General features: G+C 52.8%; 1 protein-coding gene across 1 annotated transcript in view; it reads left to right on the top strand.

Moving 5' to 3' along the window:
* LOC138101671 (centrosome-associated protein CEP250-like) overlaps positions 1–25,860 on the top strand; it is a 57,979-nt gene that overhangs the window by 16,486 nt on the left and 15,633 nt on the right. The window contains exons 11-22 of the mRNA XM_068999445.1: positions 166–446; positions 1,645–1,804; positions 2,383–2,626; positions 3,238–3,392; positions 4,325–4,663; positions 5,069–5,224; positions 20,139–20,186; positions 20,333–20,580; positions 21,037–21,190; positions 23,348–23,491; positions 23,948–24,228; positions 25,427–25,586. Coding sequence (XP_068855546.1) covers positions 166–446; positions 1,645–1,804; positions 2,383–2,626; positions 3,238–3,392; positions 4,325–4,663; positions 5,069–5,224; positions 20,139–20,186; positions 20,333–20,580; positions 21,037–21,190; positions 23,348–23,491; positions 23,948–24,228; positions 25,427–25,586 — 2,370 coding nt within the window. The remainder of the gene's footprint in view (positions 1–165; positions 447–1,644; positions 1,805–2,382; positions 2,627–3,237; positions 3,393–4,324; positions 4,664–5,068; positions 5,225–20,138; positions 20,187–20,332; positions 20,581–21,036; positions 21,191–23,347; positions 23,492–23,947; positions 24,229–25,426; positions 25,587–25,860) is intronic.

The following is a 25,860-nucleotide window of genomic DNA, read 5'->3' as shown; positions in this document are numbered from 1 at the left end:
CACGTAGAGATTGAAACAAGTTGTCCGTATGCATTGTGAATCTGGTGCTCTGAGGACAGGGAGAAATGGAAAGTTGGCCTTTGCCTTTTCTCACAGCCTCTGCTGTGGCTGACAGTGACAGGCTGTGGCTGTAGCCTCTGACTGCTTTGTTCTGTTTGACTGGAGGTGGGAGAGTTGACATCTCAGCTGGCAGCCTCCAGAGAGTCCCAGGCAACGATTGTTCAGAGAGCCCGGCAAGATGTGAGGGAGGCCCAGAAGCAGTCAAGGCAGAAGCTGTTGCAGGTTGAGCAGCTCCAGAAGATGCTGGAGGAGGCAGAACATCAGAACAAGGAGCTGCAAGTGCACCTGAAGAACTTGGAGATGGAAAGGAGTCAATGGGAAGAAGTGGCACGCCAAAATTCGGGACTTTGGGCTTCCTTGAACACCCTAGAGAAGGAAAAAGCCAGGTAAATGAAAGCCTGTGGGACTCTGCCTTGTGGGAATGGATTCCCTCTTTGCCATCTTTGCACCTGCCAGGGGCTCTGGCAGCATTTCCTATGTGGCAGAGTTCTGAACTCTCCGTGCAGACGCGTCTCGTTGTCTGGATGTTGTGTTTCATTTTCTTTTCTTTCAAGCCTTCAGTTAGAGTTTTTCTGAAGACAAAGGCTTTTGGAGTAGCTCTTTCCCTCTAGGGGTGTGTTCTGTTGTGAGGTGGGTGTGCTAACACTGCCCAAGCTGCAGTGTAAGGAGCTGGACACATCCAGCAGCTCCGCCTTGGGTCCTGTAACTTGAAGCCTTTGGGATCTGGACCAGCCTGGCATCCTGATGCCTTTGCTTGGCAGAACCATCTCAAGGCCCTGATTGCTGACCTAGGCCAGATTCCCCTCAAAGGCACCCAAGAACCAAGAATGTCTCTGTTGCATCGTTCCTCAGAAAATGCCCCCAGGTGCCTGGGGGGGCTCAAGCAGGGTCCCTGCCAGCCTCCAGAGTCACAGGCAATACTGACTGTGCAAAGAATGCAAGAGACAAGACCAAGGTTAGCGGGGCCCCTCCAGCTGACCAAGTCCTGCCGGTCTTCAGTGCCACTGGATTCTTCTTTTGAGAAGAAGACAAAGAAAGGGCAGGGCCCTCTTGCTTGCCTGCAGGTTTCTGCATCTTCCATCAGGTTGTGCTCCAAGGCTCTGTTGCCACTTCTGCTATCGGCCTTTGTTTCTCCAGCTGGAAGTAGGATGGGTGCTGGTAAATCTTAGGGAACTTCCCCGAGATCCTCTGGCTGTAGGGTGCTGCTCCTCCTACCTGGACATACAAGATGGGGCAAGGAAATGTCTCTTCCATGTTGACCAAACCTTTCCCCCTTGGAGCCTGGGTAGTCAGAAGAAAACTCTTCCTCTCCCCTAATCTCTTCATGGCAAGACTTTGTTAGGTCTATATTCACATTCCCATCTCAAGAAGAAGGTAGGACATGTAGGCAGGAACTCCCCATTCTTTCATGAATAAAAGCAGAGTGGGCACATGCTGGGCTGTGACTGCAGGGGGAACAAACAAACAGCCACGTTGTTTAGACAAACCTCATCAGACAGAGCAGTTTTCCCCGAGGTGGTGCGAGTCCTAAGAGTTCCTAAAATGTGATACCGTGTAGTAATGAGTTGCATGCTTCCCTTTTAGGCTGCTTCTGTCTCTGGAGGAAAAGAACCTGTGCCTCAGAACACTGGAAGAAAAGAACCAGGCACTGAACAATCAGGTGTCTCAATTTCGTTCTGCTCTTCGCGAGGCCGAGCAGCTCTGTGCAAACCGCACAGGACAAGTGCTGAAGCTCAACACCCAGGTAATCTGTGCCCTGGCGTCCTCTTCTCCAGGGACACACATCATCACCTTTGGCTTGGAGGCCCCAACTGCTTTCTCCTCCCAGCAGCATCCACTGCTGCCATGTTCTGCCCCGGGGTGCTGCTGCACCCACAGGCCAAGGCTGGATCTGGTGTCTGCTGCCGATGTTTTCCTCCGTTCTCTCCCGGGTCCCAGCAGGAAATGTGGGAGGAGAAGCAGCAGCAGACTCCTTTGGAGCTTCTCCATCCCTCTGTTAGCAGTGTTGTCCCAGATGGAGTTGGTGCCTGTGCTGGGCACCGAGCAATGTGGGCACACAGACGTGGCTATGGCAGGCTGGGGAGGGCACTTCCAGCGCAGCCAGTTCAGCCGGTGTTCAGAGCTGCAGCCTCAAGGATGCCCATTGGCTCCCTTTCCCTATTTTCAGGACACTTGTTTCCACTGGAATCCTTGGCTCTGTGCCTTCTGTTTTGGGCATGTTTTTTTGCCTGAAATCATTTCTCCTTTGTTGCTTGCTCTACTGCCTGCTCTGCTGCCTCAGGAGCAGCCCTGTCCCTGAGGCTCTGTGCATCCATCTTCCAGATGCCGGCCGAGCTGGAAGCAGTGATCGAGAAGGCGGCTCCCCAGCCTACTCAGGAGAAGCAGGAGCTGGAAACTGAGGGGTCTGAGCTGCATGTGAGGCTCCAGAGCTCTGAGGAAAGAGCAGAGGCCATGGCCACGCAGTGTAAGACTTTGGAGCTGGAGCTGAGGGAGGTGCAGGCTCAGATAGACCATCTGAAGGCTCGCAACCAGGAGCTGCAGCAGGAGTTGGAGGAAAGTGAGCAAGGTAGAGCTTCTCCTCTCGCACCCACTGCCCCATCCCGTCTTGCCAGCAGGGCTCTCTGATCCCATGCAGAGGAAAAGTGCCCAGAGATGGCAGAGGGGAAGAACAACCAGCAGGAGATTTCTCCATCCAGTGCCAGTGAAAGCTTTTTCTCGAGGAAGATGCCGTGGCTGGCAGTGCCATCTGGCTGTGCTATGGCTGATCCCGTGCACAGGTGGTGCCTTTCAGGTGCTGTGTCTGTGCTGAGGAGCTGTAGCTGGATGCCTCAGCTCGATTCCCCCCAACTCCAGGCCCTGCCAGAGCCCCCAGGCTATTGGCCTCTCTGGAGCAGGGCTGCACAGGCATCCCCGCTCCTTTGTCTCTCTTGGACTGCTCACTCTGCACAAGCCCAAGAGGAAAGACACTTTCCTATTCCTCTGAACCTTGCCCCTTGGATTCCTGCTTTTTTCTCTGCCTTGAAGTTTCCTTCATTTCTGTCAGCTTTGGAAGCCCTTGCGGCCTTAGGGGCTGGCAAACACAGGCAGGCCAAGAAGACAGTGCTGTTGTCCCTGCAGGATGCACATCAGTTTGCCTTTGCTTTGCTGTTCTCATTCTCCTTCTCCTTCCTGCTGCAGCGATGTGGAGGGCAGAACACCAGAAGACCTCTCGAGAAACTGCCCTGGAGAAAGAGGCCATTGCCCTGAAGGAAGAGGGTGTGACTCTTTGTCAGGAGGTGGCATCTCTGCAGAGGAAACTGGAGAGCCTGGAGAAGGAAAGGAAGGATGTGCTGGTGAGAACGGCAGATGCCATGAAGGGCCATTTCCTAGCTATGTTTGGCCCTTGTGTTAATAGTTCTAAGGAGCACCTCTTTCCAGCTGAGCTTTTCAAACTGCATTCTTCTGAATAAGGAGGAAAAGATGTCGTAGTCATGTCAAAGCCAGTTAGTGCTGAGGCTGCTGGTTTTCCTCCATGCTGGAGTTTTGTGCCCTCTAGTTCTCAATGTCCACACTGTCTCTATGGACATTGCATGGTCTGGGCAATTCCTCGTGTCCAAACCCACGTCCAGATTTCAAATACCTGGACCTGGAACGAGGGGTGAGAAGGCCAAGTTTGCTGTTAATAGAAAGGTGTTTGGCCTTGGCCATCAGAGAGCAGCCAGTGGGGAGAAAAGAGAGAAAAGCAAAGTGCTGATGCAGATAAGGACGTGTGCCTGCAAGGGGAGAACTCGTCCTGAGTGGCAGCAGAGAATGACAGACTGATGTGGCCATTGCTGCTCCAAGAGAGGGCAGTGGGGCTCTCGGGGATGGTGCCATGGAAACTCTACACAGGAGAGCTCAAAAACCACTCCTGTCACCCCAGCTGCAGGGAATGAAATGTTGGGGGTGTTTGCTCTTCCCTTTCTCCCTGCTGGAGAGCACATCCTCATGGCACTGCCTAAATCCTGCTTAGCGTGGACTTGGAATCCTGGCTGCAGTTCTGGCAGCTGCTCCCCAAAGGAACACTCGAGTGGAGCTGCAAGAGGTCGGGGAAGGGCAGAAAGGGAGCTGGGATGGGCTGAGTGAGCTGGGAAAGACTCAGCGTCAAGGGCGGTCCCAGCAAAGGTCTGAGGCATCCCAAGAGGCAGAGAGAGAGGGGCAGCCTTTGCCTGCCTGTGGCAGGAGTCCCGATCTGGTATGAAAAGCAAACCGAGAGAGGGAATGAGTGACCTCCCTGTTTTGGCAGCGTGAACGGGAATTGTACGAGGAGCAGATGAGGGATCTGAAAAAGAAGAATGAAATGAAAACACTTGAAATTTCAAGAAAGGAAACAACGCAACAATTGGACGCTGAAAATGAAAGAAAACAGGAGGAGTTGGAGCATGGGGCTGCTGCTTTGAAGGAAGGCAGAGGAAATGCTCAAGTCCTGTGTGCTCCACTGGCCAAGTGTAAAATTGCCAAAGAGGCTCTGAAGAAACACTCAGCCTTTCTGCAGGGAAAGAGTCATCCCCAGGTAGGCACTGGCACTGATCTTCAGTCCACTGCAACGTCTCTCAAAGATTCCAATGAAGTTTCCCATGAAGAGGTGGGATTCTAAATCCCTGTCAGTCTAGGCCTGCTTGGGCAAAGCAGCCCGGGCTGCAGCAGGCAGCCTTGTGTGTCTGCCTGGCTCCAGCCAGAGACCATTGGCTGCCAGATTGTTTGCTGGCACGCCTGGAATGACTGAGGCAGCTCTGGAGCTGCTGTTCAAATCAGCTCCAGGCCAAAAGCTGGGCATGGGGAATTGCTTCTCCCGTGCCCAGGCAAGGGGAGGCAACAAGTGTGGGTTGGATTTGGTGTGGAAAGGAATGGAGCAGGTGAGCAGAGTGATGGACTGAAGTGAGCAGAGTTCTGTAGCGAGGGCTGAAGAGCAGCTGCACTGCTGGAGCTTCGAGGATGCTTCCCCAGATGGAGATTTCTGAGGGACAGCTCTTGTGGTGTTTGAAATAAGGGAATCATCTCCTCTCTGAACACCCAGCAGGCTGTTGGAGCAGAAGGCAAGCGGCTGTCTGAGCACTCCAGGAGGGGTGTGGAATGTGTGCGGGACCAGGTTGCAGCAGCAGCAAAAGACAAGCCAGAGAAGCGTGAGCTCAGGAGAACTTTTGAGGTAAAGTGGGCTTTCACTGCCTCTGCAGAGCCTCAGGCTCCTCTGGATCATGACTCGTGTGCCCAGGCAGTGCTTTGGAGTCCTCTGCTTGTTTCCTTGCCTCTCCCTGTCCCTGCTGTGGGCACACCCCTTTGTTTGTTCTCTCTGTTGTGGCAGCCCATGGCTTTCACAAAGGCACCTTCACTCCGCTGCCTCCCTCCCTGGCCCCGTGTCCCCGGACACACACTGGCCTCTCCTGCACAGCCCCCAGCGAGAGCTCTTTGCCCCCAGTGCTGTCTGGTGCAATTGAGGGTCTGTGAGCAGAGATCTCCTTGCCTTGATGTCCAGAGGTCCTTTTGCCCCATGTTTGCTGACAGGTTTCTGTGACCCTTTCTCCCATCCAAGGTGCAGGATGAACATGAAGGGAGGAGAATCAGAACTTTTAGGAGAGTGTTCCCCCCAGACTACTTTACATTGCCTGTCTCCCAGTCTGACCAGAAAAATGCATCAACCTCTGAAAGACAAGAGTCCTCCAGTAGCTCAGGGGAGCTGCAGCCCCCGTGCTGAGGCACAGCCTGTGGAGAAAGGGGTCAGTGGCCAGAATGCGTGCTTTGGGAATCAGAGCTGGGTTCCTAAATCCTGTCGGAACTCTCTCTCCCAGACCTGTGGTGGCTGAGGGTTGTATGAGGGAAGGGTTTGCCAGCCATGAACTGGACTTGTTGATCATCTGAGCTCCGTTCAGGGGCAGTGTGGGAGCCTGTTCCTTTCCCCTTCCCCAAGGGCAGAGTGTTGGTGAGGGCTGGAGTTGGAGGCTGTGTCTGCCCCCACAGCCGGTACCGTGGGGCTGCGGATGCTCCTGCCCACGTGGGCTTGTCTGAGCTGGGCTTTCTGCCTCTTTCAGGTGTCCTTGCTGCAGTCACAGCTGGCCCGAGACCGGCAGGAACCCCTGGAGAGCTGTGCAGGGAGCAGGCAGGAGATGCTCTCGTTGAGTCACAAGGACCTCCTTACTTCCTAGGCTTGTCAGAGAGGAGACAGGGTGCAGCTGCATGCAGTCGTAGCCTCAGATTTTGTCCATAGTTTATGTTTAAAGGATTGCAGGTGTAATTGTAGGATTGTAGGATAATAGGTGTAATTGAACCTTTATACAACTGTGTTCCATAGGATGAAGGATATATTTATAGAAAAATAAAGTGTTTATTACGACTACACAAAAAGACCTTTATCAGAGTTATTGACTACCCAGTACAGAGAACTATAACTTCCGGTAGAGTGCATTATATTTGAAGCAACATGGAAGCAGTTATATTCAAGCCAGCAAAACCAATTAATAATTAAAGATTGATGCTTCTCACCCAAACCAATGACCGTGGGCAAATATTTCTGTCAGCCTCAAGGAGTGACCTTGAGGGGCATCCTCACTCCAGGGAGGAATCTGCAGATGGGAGACACGTGACATGAACCACTTTGGTGAGGGCAGGAGAATCCTGCCACATGTGGAGCTTTTGCATTTGTCCTTAGGAAACTGCAACCTGTTTTTTCTCCGAGTCACAGAATCTCAGGCTGGGGGAGGCTGGAGGCACCTCTGGAGGTCACCTTGCCCAGCCCCCTGCTCCATCAGGGCCACCCAGAGCTGGCTGCCCAGGAGGTGTCCAGGCGGCTTTTGAATCTCTCCAGGGATGGAGACTCCACCACCTCCCTGGGCACCTGCACCAGTGCTCGGCCACCCTCCCAGTGGGAGGAATTCTTGATCCTGGAAACACTCAAGAACTGGCTGAGGATGAGAAGGTCAGGGGTTGAGGTCCTAGTTTAGAATAAGGTAACTTAGCAAGGTGAAAAGCAGAATCACAGCCCTGGCTGACAGGAGATCAACTGAGCGGGGAACTTGTGATCAACCTCATCTCAGAAAGGAGGAATGTGGAAGAAAAAATTGTGGAAGAAGAATCAAGTTATCCAGAAGGAGTGAACAGACATTGCTGTGGAAGCAGTAGGGGAGGGGGAGAATAGTCAGGGAGCTCTTGAGCCAGGCATCCACCAGGTCTGAGGACCAGAGGAAGCTACAGGAGCTGTCTGTCATCTTCAAAAAAGCCTGGCCATTGAAGGAGGTTCCTGAGAACAGCAAAGAGTGTTACACCAGTCTTAAAGATGGGCACAGAAGAGGATCTGAAGAACTACAGGCTAATCAGCTCCTTTGGAATCCCTGGGAAGGTGATGGAGCAAATGGTCCTGGACACCCTTTCAAGCAACTGCGAGGGAAGGGCACTGGGAAGAGCCAGCACAGATTTACCACGGGGGAAATCATGGCTGGCCGACCTGATGGACTCTGTGAATAATGGGGGACCAGGGAGGGTTTTGCTGACACTGCAAACCATTCAACAGCCACACAGTCTCCTTACAGCCGGACTGGTGAGGTACGGACCGAGTGAGCGGCCAAGTGAATGGAAAACTGCCCGAGCCAGCAGGCTCAGTACTGCTGGATCAGGTGCAGGAAGTGGCCAGGCTGTGGTGACACCACTCACTGATCCTCCCTGGAGCCGGTATTACTGTTGATTAACGACTAATATTTACATGCAGAGGATGTCTCCTCTAAGCAGATGTGTGTCATGAAACTTTACACCGGGTGTTTATTCCGTCAGGATCATACACATTCATTACAAGGTGCTTCCGGGCTAATACATAAACATTACTTTCCTAGAACTAATTTACCCACCTCTGCCCCTTACTGGAAGTCCTTTTATGGTCTTAGAGGGTTGTATAAAGGGGTCTCTGGTGGTCGTATTCGCTGAGAGCCCCCAAAATTGGAAGTGACCTTGCCTTGAACTTCTCTTAGGGCATGCACTGGTGTTTCTTGTTACATAACTTTGTCACAAAACCCACTTAGGTTCCTTATTATCTGTTTGTCCACTGCTTTCAGCTCTGTTTAGCATCCTGTGTGTCTACTTTTACATTCTTTTATCTAATTTGCTAGTTAGTCTTTAAGCTCTATTTTGCAACCGAAAATTTCTATTCTCCATGTTGTCTGTCACAGTGAGTGGCAGCGATGCATCTTCTGGAGAAGATGCATCTGGAGCCAGCCCCCATTTCTATGGTCCCTGAGGCTGACGGATGTGTCACGCACTGATGTCACGTCCAGCCTCAGCTCAGCTTGCATCCCTTGCCCAGACAGGGGAGACCCACAGGCAGGAGAGACAGAAGCCGTGTGCTCAGGCTACCCTGCCTTGAAGGCACATAAGCCTCCGCTTTCTACAGCTGCTCAAGGGTCAGGGCACCTGGCAGTGAGCCTTCAGCACCGAGTGATGGCATCCCACTTTTGCAGTCTTGGCCCAACTGGATGACCTGGTCTCCTCAGGAGCTGCCCTTTGGCCTTGTCAGGGACCACCCAATGGACATGATGCCGTGGCAGCTTGGCACTCCCTGGATTCGCCATCCCTAGCGTGATGTTTCTCCTCAGCATAGAATCCCCGACTGGTCTGGGATGGAGGGACCTCAAAGCTCATCCTATGCCACCCCTGGCCGTGGGCAGGGACATCTGCCTCCAGACCAGGTTGCTCCAAGGCCCCTCCAACCTGGCCTTGGACACTTCCAGGCATGGGGCAGCCACAGCTTCTCTGGGCACCCTGTGCCAGGGCCTCCCCACCCTCCCAGGGAAGAACTTCTTCTAACCCTGCCCTCTGGAATGGAAAGCCATTCCCCTTGTCCTGGCATTCCAGGCCCACTCCCCGCTCTCCTGGAGCCCCTTTAGGCACTGGAAATGGCTCTAAGGTCTCCCCGGAGCCTTCTCTTCTCCAGGCTGAACACCCGCAGCTCTCCCAGCCCGGCTCGGAGCAGAGGGGCTCCAGCCCTTGGAGCATCTCTGCAGCCTCTCTGAACTCACTCCAGCAGCTCCACATCCTTCTGATGCTGGACCCCAGGGCTGGAGGCAGCTCTGCAGGTGGGATCTCACCCAAGCAGGGCAGAGGGGCAGAATCCCCCTGTCCCCTGCTGCCCACGCTGTGAGGTCAGTCCAGGACATTGGGGGTTTCTGGGTGACAGTGCAAGGGGCTGGGGCACGTTGAGCTTTTTATGCACCAACACCCCCAAGTCCTTCTCCACAGGGCGACTCTCGATCCATTCTCCGCCCAGCCCGAGTCTGTGCTTGGGATTGCCCTGATCGCTCTGCCCCGCCCCTTTCTTCACCCGCCGGCCAATCAGCGCGCGGCTGCCCTTGGCAACAGAAGAAGCGCGGCAGCAGGGGCGGCTAACGCCAATCAGCGCGTGGCTCGGGAAGGGCTGAACCAATGGGAGCGCAGCGCGCCTCACGGCGACGACCAATCAGAGTGCGGTGGCCGTGAGGGACGGGCTGGGGCGGGGGGGGAATGGCGGCAAGAGAGGGAGAGGGGAGGAACATTGGGCGGCCTGGTGGGGCCCGCCCGCCGTTTCGGAGGCTCCCAAGCGCTTCAGCTGCCGTCGCACGGTCCCCCCTCCGCACCGATTTGCTTGAGAAGGGAGGGGCGGCTCCTGCCGAAACCGCGCTCGGGGAAAACTCCCCACAGGGGTTGGCTGTGCGAGGGGAGGGCGTGGGTGTGCACCAGCCGTTCCCGCCTCAGCAAAACGTCCCCTCAGGGGTTGGCTGGGCGGAGTCACGACAGGACGGGACGCTTCAGAAGGACCCAGAAAAGACCCCAAACCCCTTCGGAATGTCAGGAAAACTAACCCAAAACCACTGGAGGTTTATGTCCAAAAAGGAGACAGAGAAATCCTGTTACTTTATTCACATAAAGGGAGCGATCATGGTCATTTCCTGTGGGGTCTCTCAAGTTGTTGGAGGATCCAGCCTTCTTTTTATCCTAATTTCCCGGCCACATTTCCCTCTGTCTTTCCCCGTTGGCTGAGGTACTTGAGAGGTACAGACTTCCCGAATTGCCTAGTAACATACCCCCTTCCAATGTGTACTCTCCCCTTCCCTCTCCCCCCCTCCCCCCTGTTTTCTTTTGCCTTGTGTTTCTGTTCTTTTTCTCTAAGTCCAGGGATTTAAGGCAGTCTTGAGTGAGTAACACTCCCTGTCAATTAGTGGAATTCCTATGGAATTTTTGGTTCCTCTTATTGAAGAAGGGGCAGTCAATAACTACCTCATGTAAGCACAAGTTAACTATTGGGAGACAGCAATGTTAGTTCAGACGGAAGATGTTCATTACAAAGCCTGAGAAGCCGAATTCACCCTAATCTTGTCAAGATAGAGGGGACAAGGATCATCTCAGAGATTGCTGAATCATCCCTCAAAGGACTACGCATGCCCAGGGAGAAAGGTGAAAAAGTTCACTGCGAGGATGACTACTGGCCTCCATCAGAAAGACCCCCGAGGAAGAGGAGAGGCCTTCCTCAGCGCGACCACCAGGACACACAGCGCATGCGTGGCCCATATGCTAATGACTTCCGAGAAATAATTTGTGTAACCACACCTGTCCCAAGGAATGTGATGAATATTCATAATTTAACCCTTAATACTGTGTTGTAGAGAGCACCAGGTGTGTGTGTTTGGAGGAGCGATCCCCACACACCCGGCGCGCCGAATAAAGCAAATACCCGCTTCTCTGACTCTGTCTCTGAAGTGTCTCCTGGCCCGGTTGCGGCACGATTCATTATTGCTTCTTTTACCTCTCAGTATGTGGCTTTATCTACAGCAGGCCCACAGTTTGTAAAGACAACTTCTCATTCTTGTCAGGAATTTAAACAAAACGGACGAAAATGGGAGTAAATGTGAATAAATATGAGTAATTTAGGATGATATTTATGTTGTATTTCAAAAGTGGAGGGTTAAAAGATCATTTGGGCATTAAAACACCTCAAAAAGACACAAAATGCCTCAACCACATTGGAAAATTTTAATAAATGTAACTAAAATAGATCTAAATTGACTGAATTTGAATAAATTCAGGACATGGCATTATTTCTGGAATGTGGAGGATGAAAAGGCAATTTTGGTCCTAAAATGCCTCCAAAAAGCCCTGAAAAAGCACCCAGAAGCCTTAAGAGTCCCGAAGGAGAGCTCAGCTGCTCTCCAAAGGCCACAGGTTTCTGGGGGTTCTTATGGATTTGGGGGTGTCCCGGGGATCTCACCACAGGCCACCATGAGTCCCCAATGCCGGTGGCTCTGGGGAAGGCGCATTCCCGGGGTTCCCGAACCCCCCCACACCCGAACCCTGCAGGGGGGGTCCAGTGGTGCCGATCCACATGGAACAGGTCGGTGCAGTTCACCCGGACACTGAACCTGCACAGGCAAGAGAGCGTGGCAGGGGTGGGGCAGGTGAGGGGCAGAGCAGGGCAGGGGCCAGGCAGGGGTGAGACAGGGTGGGAAGGATGAGGGGAAGGGTGCGGCAGGAATGAGCAAGGGGTGGGGCAGGGGTGGGGCAGGTGAGGGGCAGCCCAATAAGTGCCCCCAGAGACCCCGAGAGCTGTCGCAGGATCCCGTAACTCACCTCATGTCCCCCTGCTGAGGACCACCCAGAGACCTCCGGGACTCTGTACCCCCCATATCTTCCTCCCCAGCGCCCTCAGGACCTCCCAAGAGCCTCCCAGGACCCCCCCAGGATGCCCCGTACCTGTCAGTGGAAGGCTGCTGCCCCCCCTATCTCCCCACCAAAGACCCCCAGGACTCTGTACCCCCCATATCTTCCTCCCAGACCCCTCCAGAGCCCCCTTAAGACACCCCAGAACTTGGCAGATACCCCCCCCAACCTGTCAGTGTAGGGCCCATACCCCCCAAGCCATCCCAGGGCCCCACAAAACTCCCCCCAGACCTCCCCGGACCCTCCACCCGACCATATCTCCCTCCTAGACTCCCCAGGACTCTGTATCCCACATACTCCTCCCATATCTCCCCCTAGATCCCCTCCCAGCCCTTCCCAGTACCCTCCCCAGGCACCCCCCTATATGTGGCGGTAGAGGGCTGGTGCCCCCCCGTAGACGAGGAGGGTTTGGGAGGAGGGTGGAAGACCATGGAGTAGCTGGTGGGGGGGAGGGGGGGGCTTCCCCCCCACCCCTAAACCCCAACCACTCCCACAGATTCCCTCCCCCCTCCAGCGGGAACTGGAGCAGCTCAGGAGAAAACGTCCTCGGGTGTGCAGCCTGGGGACAGGACCCCCAAATCAGGGGGAAACCCCATGTTATAAACAACCCAGATCCAATATGGAAATGAGTTATTAAAAATTTTATTGAGAACTATAAAATTCAGCAAAGCAAAAGGGATTGTGCTGGGAGCATGGCCAGGGGCCAGAGGCTCAATCACAAAATGGTGGTGCTACCTTTTATACCCCTGTGGCTGCATCAGCCTTATGCACACTGATGTACAGTTTTGCATAGTCTCACCCCACGTCACTCTTTTAGGAGCCGGCGCAGTTCTGTTGCTGTGCTCGTCGGGGTCCTCGTTGGATGGAATCCCACTCCTTTTGTGAAAAACGAGGTTCACTCTGCTGTTAGGATTTAAAAGTTTAATAAAGGACAATAGGGGACAAAGACAATAAAGCAAAAGTCACGGCGCTGGGTGCTTTGGCACTCAGCCAAGAGCGCACCTGCTATTGCGGAGACACCCTTTACACACCTGTCCTATTGCATCAGCCTAATGCATATTCATAATCAATCATGCCAATTCAAACTTCCCCCCCAAACTAGTTTACATGTTCCAGGAACTGTTTAGCATGGCTCCTCCTTGGATCTGCCTTTTTAGAGCACGCGCATTTCCTGGCTGTGGTTTCAGTCAGTTTTTATTATCACCTCCAGGGTGGGCTTTGGTCGATGGTTTCTGCAGACGGCAGTTGCCGATAGCTGGCATGTCAGTAGCAGGGGTCTTCATCATCCGTTCATTGGATGTTATCCAACCAAGCAGACAGTTCAATTATCGCAAGCATAACTGTATCAGCTATTTCACTGTTATGTCTAAGTTTAGTTAATGGCAGAAATAAAGGCATTAGTTATTGTTGCAAAACTGTATCTTTATAACAATGATACTTTAACATTAAATACTTTAACATTGTTATTTAAATACTTTAACATTATACATATAGCATCCATTTTAACATTTGCGGAAAGCCAATATTATAGTATGTATTTATCACACATTTATGGCTGTGTCTTCGAAGTTTGGCTCGCAACAGCGTGTCCCACTTACAGAACTGACATTACAGCACACAAACTCATGCAGCCCTTATAAAAAAACAACTTTACAACCAGACTATTTTAACAACATTAAACATTTTAACATATACCATTGTCTTAATATTTCCCAAGGAAAATATCATAATATTTAATATTATAACTCATAATGTAATTCATAACCCATAAACATATGGCAAAAGCCAACTCTCAATAAGTTGTTTGTAACACCCCACAAGAGTAGATGGGACCCCCAGATCCCCCAGACCTCCCAAGATGGGAGATCCCCAAGACCTGCCCACCCCCTCAGATGCAAGGAGAACATGTCCTGTGGGGGACCCCAAAATCAGGGGGCTTTAAAATTGGGGGACACCCCAAAATCATGCTGTAAGACCCCAATATCAGGGTGACGCCCCTGCCAAAGAAGCTGGGACCCCCGAGCTCCCCCACATGGGAGGAGAATGTAACTGGGGGAGCATGAAATCAGAGGAAACCCCAAAATCAGGGGAACCCCCCCGAACGCTAGATGGGACCCCAGAACACCAAGACTCCCACAGAGCCTCCCCCCCTACCCCCCCCCCCCCCCCCCCCCCCCCCCGGGTGGAAGGAGAACACGTCCTTGGATGTGTGGCCTGGGGGTGTCACCAAAACTGTGGGAAAAACAAAGCCCTCACACAACATTTTTAATGTTAGAGAGTCAAGGCATTACTTTATTCTGGCCAGGATATTGTTCTGGCCAGGATGTACCCCAGAAATCATCTCATCCACACATAGCCCAGGTGTGCAGAGAGAATCATTCCATGACACATGGCTTCTACTAGATTTTCCAGATCTTTTATACAGTCAAAAGTCATAGAAACAAATTGGGTCAGTGTTCATTGGTCCCAAGTGAGTGTAGTTCTTAGCAATTGCTCTCCTATGGAATCCAGATTTCTTCTCTTCTGATGTTAATTAGATCTTCATTCCTTGATTTTCTTATCAGTCTTTTCTGGAGGAGATGTCTCCAACTCTGCCAGAGGCAGAGTCTGGGGTAGATGTTCATAGATGGCCGCTGATGTTCTGTTGATGTTCCGTCGATGGCCTTCATCTCTTTGGGGCTACTCCCAGTCTGTTGAAATGCTAAGCCCATCTCAGGCCTCACCTAGAGAAACAATGCCCTGGAAAGAAGCTTCAGTTCCCTTCTCCGGGGCAAAGGTGAAGAAACCTGGCTAAAGTTATATAAAAAAAGTGGTTTTAAACTGGTTGGTTTTCCAACAGGGGGGGTCCCTTGGGCGTTTCTAGGGGCTAACAGGGGGGTTTGGGGTGGCTCTGGAGACATTCTGGGAGTCTGTGGGAGGTGAGATGGGAGTTTGGGGGGCTCTAATTAGCTTTTAATCCACCCTAGGCAAAGATATTAATATTCATAATCCTATAAAGTCTTTGTTCTTCTTCCCAAAGTTCAGGACTTCAGCATGACTTTGGCTGAGCAGCAGTCCGTGCCAATTAGTAAAGCTTACTAAAATAGATCATTTGATTTAGCTAATTGTAATGCTCATGGATCGTGTGTTTTACAGGGGGCACATACTAAGGGGGGACACGGATAGGTGGATCGGGAAGTCCCAAGTACCTTCCAAGTACCGCAGCCAACAGGGAAAGGGAAGGAGGAGAAAATGCGGCCAGGAAATGAGGAGAAAAGAAGGCTACTTGCTCCAACTAATTGGGAGAGACCCCGTTGGACACACACCTGACGGACTTTCTCCCTTTCTCCAAATCAAGGCAATTTTACAGGACTCCTCGGTCTCCTTTGTGGACACGAACTTCTAGTGAGGTGAATTTTACCCACTGCGGGGTGGGGGGCACAGGAGCTCCTCTGCCTGGGGAGGGGGGAGTATAAAGCAGTATAAACCAGTCCAGACTGGGGCAGGTGGGGAAAATTCAGAGTCACAAGGGGCCAGTGGCAGCGAGGCAGGGAGGGGCGGGAGTGATCGGCCGGGGAGGGGGAGAGGGGGAAGTTCCAGCCTCAGCCGGACCCCCCTCATTGACTGACAAGTGGGGAGCGGCTCCCGCCCAACCGGCGGGCGGGGAAAAGCGCCCTCAGTCATTGGCTGGGCGGGACAGGGGGCGGGGCGAGAGCTGTTCCCGCCTCAGCCCAACTCCCCTCAGTCATTGGCTGGGCGGGACAGGGGGCGGGGCGAGAGCTGTTCCCGCCTCAGCCCAACTCCCCTCAGTCATTGGCTGGGCGGGACAGGGGGCGGGGCGAGAGCTGTTCCCGCCTCAGCCCAACTCCCCTCAGTCATTGGCTGGGCGGGACAGGGGGCGGGGCGAGAGCTGTTCCCGCCTCAGCCCAACTCCCCTCAGTCATTGGCTGGGCGGGACAGGGGGCGGGGCGAGAGCTGTTCCCGCCTCAGCCCAACTCCCCTCAGTCATTGGCTGGGTGGGTACCGGAAATGACCCAACAAAGCCTCAAAACCTTTTCAAAACTTAACAAAACTGACAAAAATGGAATAAATTTGTATAAGTATAGAAAAATTTAAGGCTATATTTGTTACATTTAAAGAATGGAGGGTTGAAAAGGCGGACTGTGCACAAAAACGTGGCAAAACCAAGAAAACCCCCAAAACCCCTTTAAGAATCCCTCGGGATTAAGTGAGATTAAGTGGAAGCATAATAAATATGAATAAAGAAGTTAAAGCTATACTTAACATATAATTAAAAAATGGGGCGGTGTGAAAGGGGCTTCGGGTGCTAAAATGCTTCAAGAAGGCATCAAAAAACCCCAGGTGTTATAAACGAGGTGGGAAACCTTTTGGCAGGCTAACTTGTTTATTAATTAGCAACTGAGAACGAGGATTCAAGATAAGCTCAGACCCTACACTACAAGCCAGAAAAATGAACAATGTGACACATCGAGTACTCCCTTGGACCACAAGTTTCCACCAGAGAACCTGGTACAGAGCACTTGGTCAGTTTTTATTGTCTCTGTCACCTCCAGGACTGGTGCGCTTTCAATCTCACTGATTGGCCACTTTCCGGTGTTCTGATTGCCTTTTAACATGGTGCATCCTTGACCAATCATTTCTAATTGGATCCATTCCATTGGTCAGCTCCTTTTCCAGTCAGGGTCTTGGGTACTGATATCGTCTCATGGGGTAATGGTTCTAAAAGGATCCTTCTATAAAGTCCATCAGGTTCCTGTTGTACCTGCCTCTAATGGTTATACCCATGCATTGCTTCCTGTACACACGCGCACTTAACTCATTAGCTTATAACTATCTAAATTCATAGTACATTAATTAGGCACTTTATTTAACAATTCATCAACTAATTATCGATATATAGGTAACCAGCCCGGGAAAGCCAACCTGCTATAACACAAGCACCAAATTCCCCTCCTGCCGGGGCTGGCTGTCCAGCAGCTCAAGTAGGAGAGTCCTCCAGGAGCTCAGGGGAGCTGAGGCCCTCGTGCTGAGGCACAGCCCGTGGAGAAAGGGGTCAGTGGCCCGAATGCGTGCTTTGGGAATCAGAGCTGGGTTCCTAAATCCTGTCGGAACTCTCTCTCCCCGACCTGTGGTGGCTGAGGGTTGTATGAGGGAAGGGTTTGCCAGCCATGAACTGGACTTGTTGATCATCTGAGCTCCGTTCAGGGGCAGTGTGGGAGCCTGTTCCTTTCCCCTTCCCCAAGGGCAGAGTGTTGGTGAGGGCTGGAGTTGGAGGCTGTGTCTGCCCCCACAGCCGGTACCGTGGGGCTGCGGATGCTCCTGCCCACGTGGGCTTGTCTGAGCTGGGCTTTCTGCCTCTTTCAGGTGTCCTTGCTGCAGTCACAGGTGGCCTGAGACCAACAGCACTGGCAGAACTACACTGAGAGCTGTGCAAGGACCAGCCAGGAGCTCAGACCTTCACCGGGAGCTGTCCTGCTCCTTTGCAGCTGTGCTCAAGGAGCCCAAAGCTGCTGTTCTGGAAGCAGAGACTCGAAGCTGCATCGGTCTCTGAAGCTGAACTTGGCAGTGACATCCCTGGGCCGTCAGTCTCTGGAGAGAGTCTGGAGAGGCCCTGGAGAAGGCAGGTGCCGCTCTTCTCTTCCCCAGACGATTTGTACCCTGCCAGAAACCAATTCCTGTCAACTGGGGCACAAAAATTCTCCCTAGGACACAGATGAATGTTCTCAAAGATGAAGGAGTAAAATATCTACCAAAGCTTTTCCAAGCATTTGGTTCTGGAAGGTCTGTTCCTAGCGAGGTGTTCCGGCCAAATTTAGAAATATATCCTCTGAGAGAAGGCACAACCACCCCTCCCCCACCAGGTTTGGGAAAAAATAAATTTTCCTTGAAGGAAAGTGAAGGAGATAAAACTATTTATTGAACAAACACACGGGAAAAGGAAAATAATGCTAAATAATAAAATCTCTCGCTGTGGAGAAAAAACCTGGGAAAGTGTTAGAGTCCTCCTGTTGGTCTCCTCGGAGCTGGGGCTTGGCCCAAGGCCAGGCCCTCTGCGCTCGGTGGAAAGTCCTCCTGATGTGTTCTAATATTGTAGCAGTCCAGTGGAAAAGGGAGAAAGTCCGAAATTCCAGGGAAGGAAAAAAAAATTCACCTCTCTCTCCGGAGAAAAAGAAGCTGAACAACTGGCCAAAAGCTGACCGGGAAGCCGCAAGCCAGGTGCCTCCTCCCTCCCCTGCCGCAGCTGGAAAAAAACCCCGCTATCTGTGTGTGACCTTGAACAAGCTGCAAACTGCTTTGAAAAAGTTGTGCTCAGTTTAGAGGCATAGAAATTAATTTCTGGGCATAGGCAGCGATATGGGCTACACATCATAAGGTCACCCCAAGACACGAGGAATCTTTGAAATAAGCAGCAAGACTTTTCTTCTGCCTAGAAGACCTAGTGATATGTTGCCAAACAGAGAGCAGAGAAAAAAATGCACTCGTGTCTGTCTCGGGATTCTGAATCTCTTTTATGAGCCTTAAACACTGCAACTCCTGGCATTTCTCTGTAGGAATTTGAAAAGACCCTGAAACACCATTTTTCCTCCTCATGTGGCTGTTCTAGATGCAGAGCTTTACTTTCCATGAATATTTGTAAGCACCAAGAACCTTTTGAGGCTTTTTCTTACACCTCCCCTTTGTCAGGGGAGACAGACAAATTCCTGTGACTCAGGAACTAAGCGCATCCCTAAAGAGCATGCGGGTCTCAGGAATGCTGAGCCTTAAAACTGATGCTGTCTGGGCCAGCAACTTTGAACTCATGTTATGAGCCAGGTCCCTGCCCAGCTGCCCAGCTGGGCTGTGGGGATGTGGGGGTGCTGGTGCAGGTGCCGGGCAGCAGTGAGCTGGGATGGGTGGAGAGCCAGGGGAGGGCCTCTCCAACAGCCCCTGGAATGTTGGGGTTTGCAGCCTGGCAACCATCAACAGCCCATGGAATGTTGGGGTTTGGAGCCTGGCAACCATCAACAGCCCATGGAATGTTGGGGTTTTCGCCCTGGCAACTGTCAACAGCTCCTGAACATTGGGGCTTTGACCTTGCAACTGCCAACAGCACTTTGATCTTGTGCTCTTGACCCTGCAAAGGCCAACGACCCTTGGATATTGGGGTTTGACCCTGCAAAGGCCAACGGCCTTTGGACATTGGGGTTTAGACCCTGCGAAGTCAAACAACCTTTGGAGATTGGGGTTTGACCCTACAAAGGCCAACGGCCTTTGGACATTGGGGTTTAGACCCTGCAAAGGCCAACGGCCTTTGGACATTGGGGTTTAGACCCTGCGAAGTCAAACAACCTTTGGAGATTGGGGTTTAGACCCTGCAAAGGCCAAAAGCCTTTGGAGATTGGGGTTTAGACCCTGCAAAGGCCAACGGCCTTTGGAGATTGGGGTTTAGACCCTGCAAAGGCCAACGGCCTTTGGACACTGACATTTGGTCACTGCTCGTGCCAAGGGGCAGATGGAGACCCGGCGGGTGAGTGAGAGAGCTGCTGCCCTCTTTGTGCCAAGCCCAGCAGGGGCCTGGGTGGGCCTGGGCTGTGCCACTGGGAACAGTTCCCTTTGGGAATAGCAAGGGATTAACAGTTGGCTGTTCCAGAGCTAGCAGCAGCTTTGGTGCTGGCCATGGGGACAGGCCTGGGAGGGAATGGGGGGGCTCCTGGCCATCCCAGAGCACACCCACATCTCCTCCTCCGTCCTTGTCCCACTGGAGGGTGTGGGCACAAACAAGGGAGCAGCTTTCACTGCCTTCCCCTCAGCCCAATTCACAGCGCAGCCTGAGCGCTTCCCAGAGACAAGAATGGGTTTCTCCCAGACATCTCCAAGATGATCCCCAGTGGTGCAGAGGAGGCCACGAGGATGATAGGAAGATGCTCCAAGGGCTGGAGCACCTGTGCCAAGGGAAAAGGATGCAAGAGTTGGGGTTGTCCAGCCTGGAGAAGGTTCCAGGGTGACCTTCCAATGCATGAAGGGGCTGGAAGAGAGCTGGAGAGAGTCTTAAGCCAGGGGCCTGCAGGGAAAGGACAGGGTCTAATGGGATATTGGGAGGGAATTCTTCCCTGTGAGGCTGCTGAGGCCCTGGCACAGGTTGCCCACAGAAGCTGTGGCTGCCCCTGGATCCCTGGCAGTGTTCAAGACCAGGTTGGATGGGGCTCTGGGCAATTCCCCTTGTGGTGTTCTAAGAAGTGATGAGACACCTTCCAGCATGTTTGTTTGTGCTGCTGTCAACCTACTGGGCTGAAAATATTCCCAAGGAGGGGAGGAAGGAGCTGAGCTGGAATTCCAGGCTGGGAAGCATTTAGAGGCGACTGCCTCAGGGGCAGCCATGCAGTCTGAGTGTGCTCTTCCCTGTGCTCTTCCAGGGAGCTCGAGGCCTTTCTCACCAGGGACGTTTCTCCAGAGCCCCTGAGGTGAGTAAACTGTGCTGAGCTGGCTCGGATTTGAAACTGGTCCTCCACAAATGGACACTGGTTCTTGTGGAATCAGAAGAGGCATCTCAGTGGTACTTTGGAATAGGAACAGAGTACCTGACTAACAGCTGGATGTGGGCTTTCAGGTGCTGTTAGACGGCAGTGACAGCATGGCCAGTTCCATCACCGGCGCTGACCGTTCCCAGCATGCAGCCTCCAGGAACAGCCTCTCAACTCTGACATCCACTGATGCACAGCATCCCTTGGAATTGGTTTGGGAAGCCACAGAGAATTGTGGGCGCTTACAGCGATGTTTTGAGAAAATGGAGGAGCGATGCAAGAGGCTCAGTAGCCACCGGGAGCACATAGACTCTGTGATGGAAGAAATCAGAAGGTGAGTGTTTCTTCCTCCTCCTCCTGCGTTCCAGAGGCAATCTGCGTCCAGGTCTGGGAGTTCAGAGGTGTTCTGGGCAAAGAACTCACCTGCCCTACCATGTGTAGGCCTCAGTGTGGCTCTTGAGCATCGTCCTGTCAGGGCTTTTCATGCTCTACTGTGACTCCCAAGGCTGCCTGGGAGATGCACAGCGATGTTGGAATAGAAGACTCCTTCCTCTCACCGTGCTGCTTCCCTGAATTCTGTTCTTTGAGAGCCCCTGTCCAGCCACTGCTTCTCACTGAAGGAAGGCAAAATCCTGCCTTCCTTTCCCTTTGCCTCTGGAGGATTTCCTTGGGAGGGAAAGAGCAAGGTCTTCCTTAGCCCACTGCCCCCAGCTCCATTGTGGAGGGCTGAAAATGGGATCGATGGCTCTTCAGGCCTCTTCCTTCTTCTGACTGAGCCTTGTCTCTGCAGTGACTGTGAAAACCTTGAGAAGTCCAAGGAAAAGCTGCAGCAATGCACTGGAATCCCGGAGCCAGGAGCCTTGAGTCTGCGCCAGAAGAACAGCAAGCAGCTGAAGGAAGCGTCAGCCCAGGCGGAAAAGGCGGAGCAGCAGCACAGGATGGAGGTTGGTTTTGGAAATGAGGCTGGTTTTCCGTTGAAAACTTGTCTTGCCCCTTCTTGTACAGTGGAGGACTTGGCTGCACTTGAGGGAGAAGACCCATCACTGCAGAGGGAGCTGGAAGTCAACAGGCAGGCACTGGAGGAATTGCAGCTTCAGAGGGAGCTGCTGGAGCAAGAGGGGCATGATGTTACCGTGGCTCTGGACACCTTATTCCTAGGCAGCACCTGTGGGAGTGGGAGTTGTGCCAGCCAGATCAGGCCAGATGCTGTTTCTGGCAGTAGAAGAGAGGGACACTGCTGTGCACACCTGGCTCAAGATGGCACATGCATTTATTAGCCAGGCATATGCATGTTCATCAGCAAAGGGTTACATGCTTCTGCAAAATTTGTTCCTTTGGGCAGCCCCAGAGCCTCTAAAAGAGGGAACGGAGCTGGGGAAGGGTCTGGAGCACAGGTGTGACAAGGAGTGGCTGAGGGAGCTGGGGGGGCTGAGCCTGGAGAAAAGGAGGCTCAGGGGACACCTTCTCGCTCTCTCCAACTCCCTGTGACAGGAAGGTGCAGCCAGGTGAGGGTTGGTCTTTGCTCCCAGGGAACAAGGGACAGGACAAGAGGAAACGGCCCCAAGTGTGCCGGGGGAGGTTTGGATTGGGTGTTACAGGAGAGCTGTGAGAGAAGGGTTTGTTTCTGATGGTCTCTGTCAGACAGTCTCAGTTCTGGAGTATGTGGTAGGTTTGGCAAATACCCAGCAGAGGTTTTGCTTTTGAAGAGAAAAGCTCAAAACCACAGTGTAGTCTTCAGGCTTGAATACCAGCAAGGGCCATGAGACACCTTCTTTGTGTAAGACAAGTAAATGGTATTGTCGGTGTGAACTGCTGCACAAAGAGAGTCTGCTTTGGCCACATCAGCCAGACTGCCATCAGTCACTAAAGGACTGCTCACCACAAGAGCCGTTTCCCTGCCAGGCATGCCCTCGTTGCAGAGAGCTGCTTTGCACACTGGAGGAGGGGACACTTTGATGTGGGTTTTGTCCGAGAAGGAGAAACCCTGTGAATTTTCACTTGCTTCAGCAAGCAAAATTGCTTTCCTCAACCATCCTGAAAATGTCCAGCACAGGAATAGATCCTGATAGACATTTTGTTGGTAAGGGAGTGTGAAAGGAGAACTGGTGTGATTTTTTGCAAGGCTGGAGCTGTGGGAGATGACAGGCTATGGGGCTGTGTGGAGCATGCCCTCCATGCCTTCTACATTGAATTTGGGGAGGTGAAAGGTGAACAGGGCTATCTTTGGGCCCAGGAATGAGCCCTCTCACAGGAAGCCCGGCAGAAACATCAGCTTTCCGTTGGGATTTTTGTGCTGCTCTTGTGCTCTGTTTTCCTAAGACTTACCTCGGAGGATCTTCACTGTTCTCTTAAGGGTCCTCTTTTGGTGTGTACTGGTCGGTGTCCATAGCCAAACTGAGTTTGTAGGACTTTTCTTTTGTGGGCACAGGGAGGGCGCAGCGGGAACGCTGACAAGAGACAAATCTTTTTAAAGACTCGCCTGGAGTATTTCTGAACAGCAACCCAGAGATGTCTCCTGGGCTGTGTTCTAAGTCACTCTCTGGGAAGCTGTGTCCCCCCCAGGGCAGACAGTGGCCCAGGGGAGCAGCAGCCGAGTGCTCTGAGAGCGCGTGAGCCCATCAGTCTTTGCCTCTTGCCACACAGAGTTTGCAGGGGAAGTGTCAAGCCCTCTGCTCTTTCCTTCTGTGCAGGTCCTGCTGGAAAAGCAGAAGGAGAAGAATTCTTTATCAGAGACACTGCTCCAAACTCGGGGACAGCTAAGCCAAGCCTGCCAGCAGGTGCAGCAGCTCAGGCAGGAGGTGAAAGAGCAGCAAGAGAAGGGGCAGGTAAGTCTGAGCAGGCAGGGAACAGAGTGCAGGGCAGTGGCAAGGGCACAAAAGGCAGGTGCTGGGAGTCAGGAGGCAAGGGCTGCTTCAGGCCCTGGCAGCACAGAGCCTGGCAAGCTCCAGAGCTCAGGCCCGGGAAGCAAGGCTTGCAATGGAAGCAGAGCTGGGTAGAGAAGCCAAAAGAAGTCGCTGAAGGAATGGGATTTTGAGAGAGCAAGTGGGAAAAGCTGAGCCTGAGGGCAGGTCGCAGGAAGTTGCTCTGCATTTTGTTGCCAGACCATCCAGGCAAAGCTGCAAGCTGAGCTGCAGGAAGCTCGGGGGGAGATCCAGGCAGCGCAGAAGAGGCACAAGGAAGAATTACGAGGCATCAAAGAGGAAATGAATCTCCTCCTTGAGCAGAGGGAGGCTCTACAAAAGCAGGTGAGTGAAAGAGCAGTGGCACCGCAGCATCCAGCAGGGGGTCTGTGCCCTTCTTGCTTTTCCATGGCAGAGCAGCAGCTGCTGGGGTGGTCCCTGGGGCTGCCTCGTGCTCTGGGCTCCTTGGCAGCTGCTCTGAAGGACCCTCGGTGCTCTGCTGAATCTCAGCTGCTGCCCTGGACAGCTGGACTAGTCCTCTGGGCTGTTGGCCAGCAACCATCAGCACGGATTCCTGCTGGCCTCTTCTTGCTGGCCTTGGTGTGGGAGGTGCTTTTTCAGGTGCCCTTGGTGGGCCACGTAGAGATTGAAACAAGTTGTCCGTATGCATTGTGAATCTGGTGCTCTGAGGACAGGGAGAAATGGAAAGTTGGCCTTTGCCTTTTCTCACAGCCTCTGCTGTGGCTGACAGTGACAGGCTGTGGCTGTAGCCTCTGACTGCTTTGTTCTGTTTGACTGGAGGTGGGAGAGTTGACATCTCAGCTGGCAGCCTCCAGAGAGTCCCAGGCAACGATTGTTCAGAGAGCCCGGCAAGATGTGAGGGAGGCCCAGAAGCAGTCAAGGCAGAAGCTGTTGCAGGTTGAGCAGCTCCAGAAGATGCTGGAGGAGGCAGAACATCAGAACAAGGAGCTGCAAGTGCACCTGAAGAACTTGGAGATGGAAAGGAGTCAATGGGAAGAAGTGGCACGCCAAAATTCGGGACTTTGGGCTTCCTTGAACACCCTAGAGAAGGAAAAAGCCAGGTAAATGAAAGCCTGTGGGACTCTGCCTTGTGGGAATGGATTCCCTCTTTGCCATCTTTGCACTGGCCAGGGGCTCTGGCAGCATTTCCTATGTGGCAGAGTTCTGAACTCTCCGTGCAGACGCGTCTGGTTGTCTGGATGTTGTGTTTCATTTTCTTTTCTTTCAAGCCTTCAGTTAGAGTTTTTCTGAAGACAAAGGCTTTTGGAGTAGCTCTTTCCCTCTAGGGGTGTGTTCTGTTGTGAGGTGGGTGTGCTAACACTGCCCAAGCTGCAGTGTAAGGAGCTGGACACATCCAGCAGCTCCGCCTTGGGTCCTGTAACTTGAAGCCTTTGGGATCTGGAGCAGCCTGGCATCCTGATGCCTTTGCTTGGCAGAACCATCTCAAGGCCCTGATTGCTGACCTAGGCCAGATTCCCCTCAAAGGCACCCAAGAACCAAGAATGTCTCTGTTGCATCGTTCCTCAGAAAATGCCCCCAGGTGCCTGGGGGGGCTCAAGCAGGGTCCCTGCCAGCCTCCAGAGTCACAGGCAATACTGACTGTGCAAAGAATGCAAGAGACAAGACCAAGGTTAGCGGGGCCCCTCCAGCTGACCAAGTCCTGCCGGTCTTCAGTGCCACTGGATTCTTCTTTTGAGAAGAAGACAAAGAAAGGGCAGGGCCCTCTTGCTTGCCTGCAGGTTTCTGCATCTTCCATCAGGTTGTGCTCCAAGGCTCTGTTGCCACTTCTGCTATCGGCCTTTGTTTCTCCAGCTGGAAGTAGGATGGGTGCTGGTAAATCTTAGGGAACTTCCCCGAGATCCTCTGGCTGTAGGGTGCTGCTCCTCCTACCTGGACATACAAGATGGGGCAAGGAAATGTCTCTTCCATGTTGACCAAACCTTTCCCCCTTGGAGCCTGGGTAGTCAGAAGAAAACTCTTCCTCTCCCCTAATCTCTTCATGGCAAGACTTTGTTAGGTCTATATTCACATTCCCATCTCAAGAAGAAGGTAGGACATGTAGGCAGGAACTCCCCATTCTTTCATGAATAAAAGCAGAGTGGGCACATGCTGGGCTGTGACTGCAGGGGGAACAAACAAACAGCCACGTTGTTTAGACAAACCTCATCAGACAGAGCAGTTTTCCCCGAGGTGGTGCGAGTCCTAAGAGTTCCTAAAATGTGATACCGTGTAGTAATGAGTTGCATGCTTCCCTTTTAGGCTGCTTCTGTCTCTGGAGGAAAAGAACCTGTGCCTCAGAACACTGGAAGAAAAGAACCAGGCACTGAACAATCAGGTGTCTCAATTTCGTTCTGCTCTTCGCGAGGCCGAGCAGCTCTGTGCAAACCGCACAGGACAAGTGCTGAAGCTCAACACCCAGGTAATCTGTGCCCTGGCGTCCTCTTCTCCAGGGACACACATCATCACCTTTGGCTTGGAGGCCCCAACTGCTTTCTCCTCCCAGCAGCATCCACTGCTGCCGTGTTCTGCCCCGGGGTGCTGCTGCACCCACAGGCCAAGGCTGGATCTGGTGTCTGCTGCCGATGTTTTCCTCCGTTCTCTCTCGGGTCCCAGCAGGAAATGTGGGAGGAGAAGCAGCAGCAGACTCCTTTGGAGCTCCTCCATCCCTCTGTTAGCAGTGTTGTCCCAGATGG

Source organism: Aphelocoma coerulescens, unplaced genomic scaffold, assembly GCF_041296385.1.
Source record: "Aphelocoma coerulescens isolate FSJ_1873_10779 unplaced genomic scaffold, UR_Acoe_1.0 HiC_scaffold_39, whole genome shotgun sequence".
Lineage (NCBI taxonomy): Eukaryota > Metazoa > Chordata > Aves > Passeriformes > Corvidae > Aphelocoma > Aphelocoma coerulescens.
Note: the sequence above shows the minus strand (reverse complement) of the source record. Positions and strands in the feature narration are given on the sequence as shown.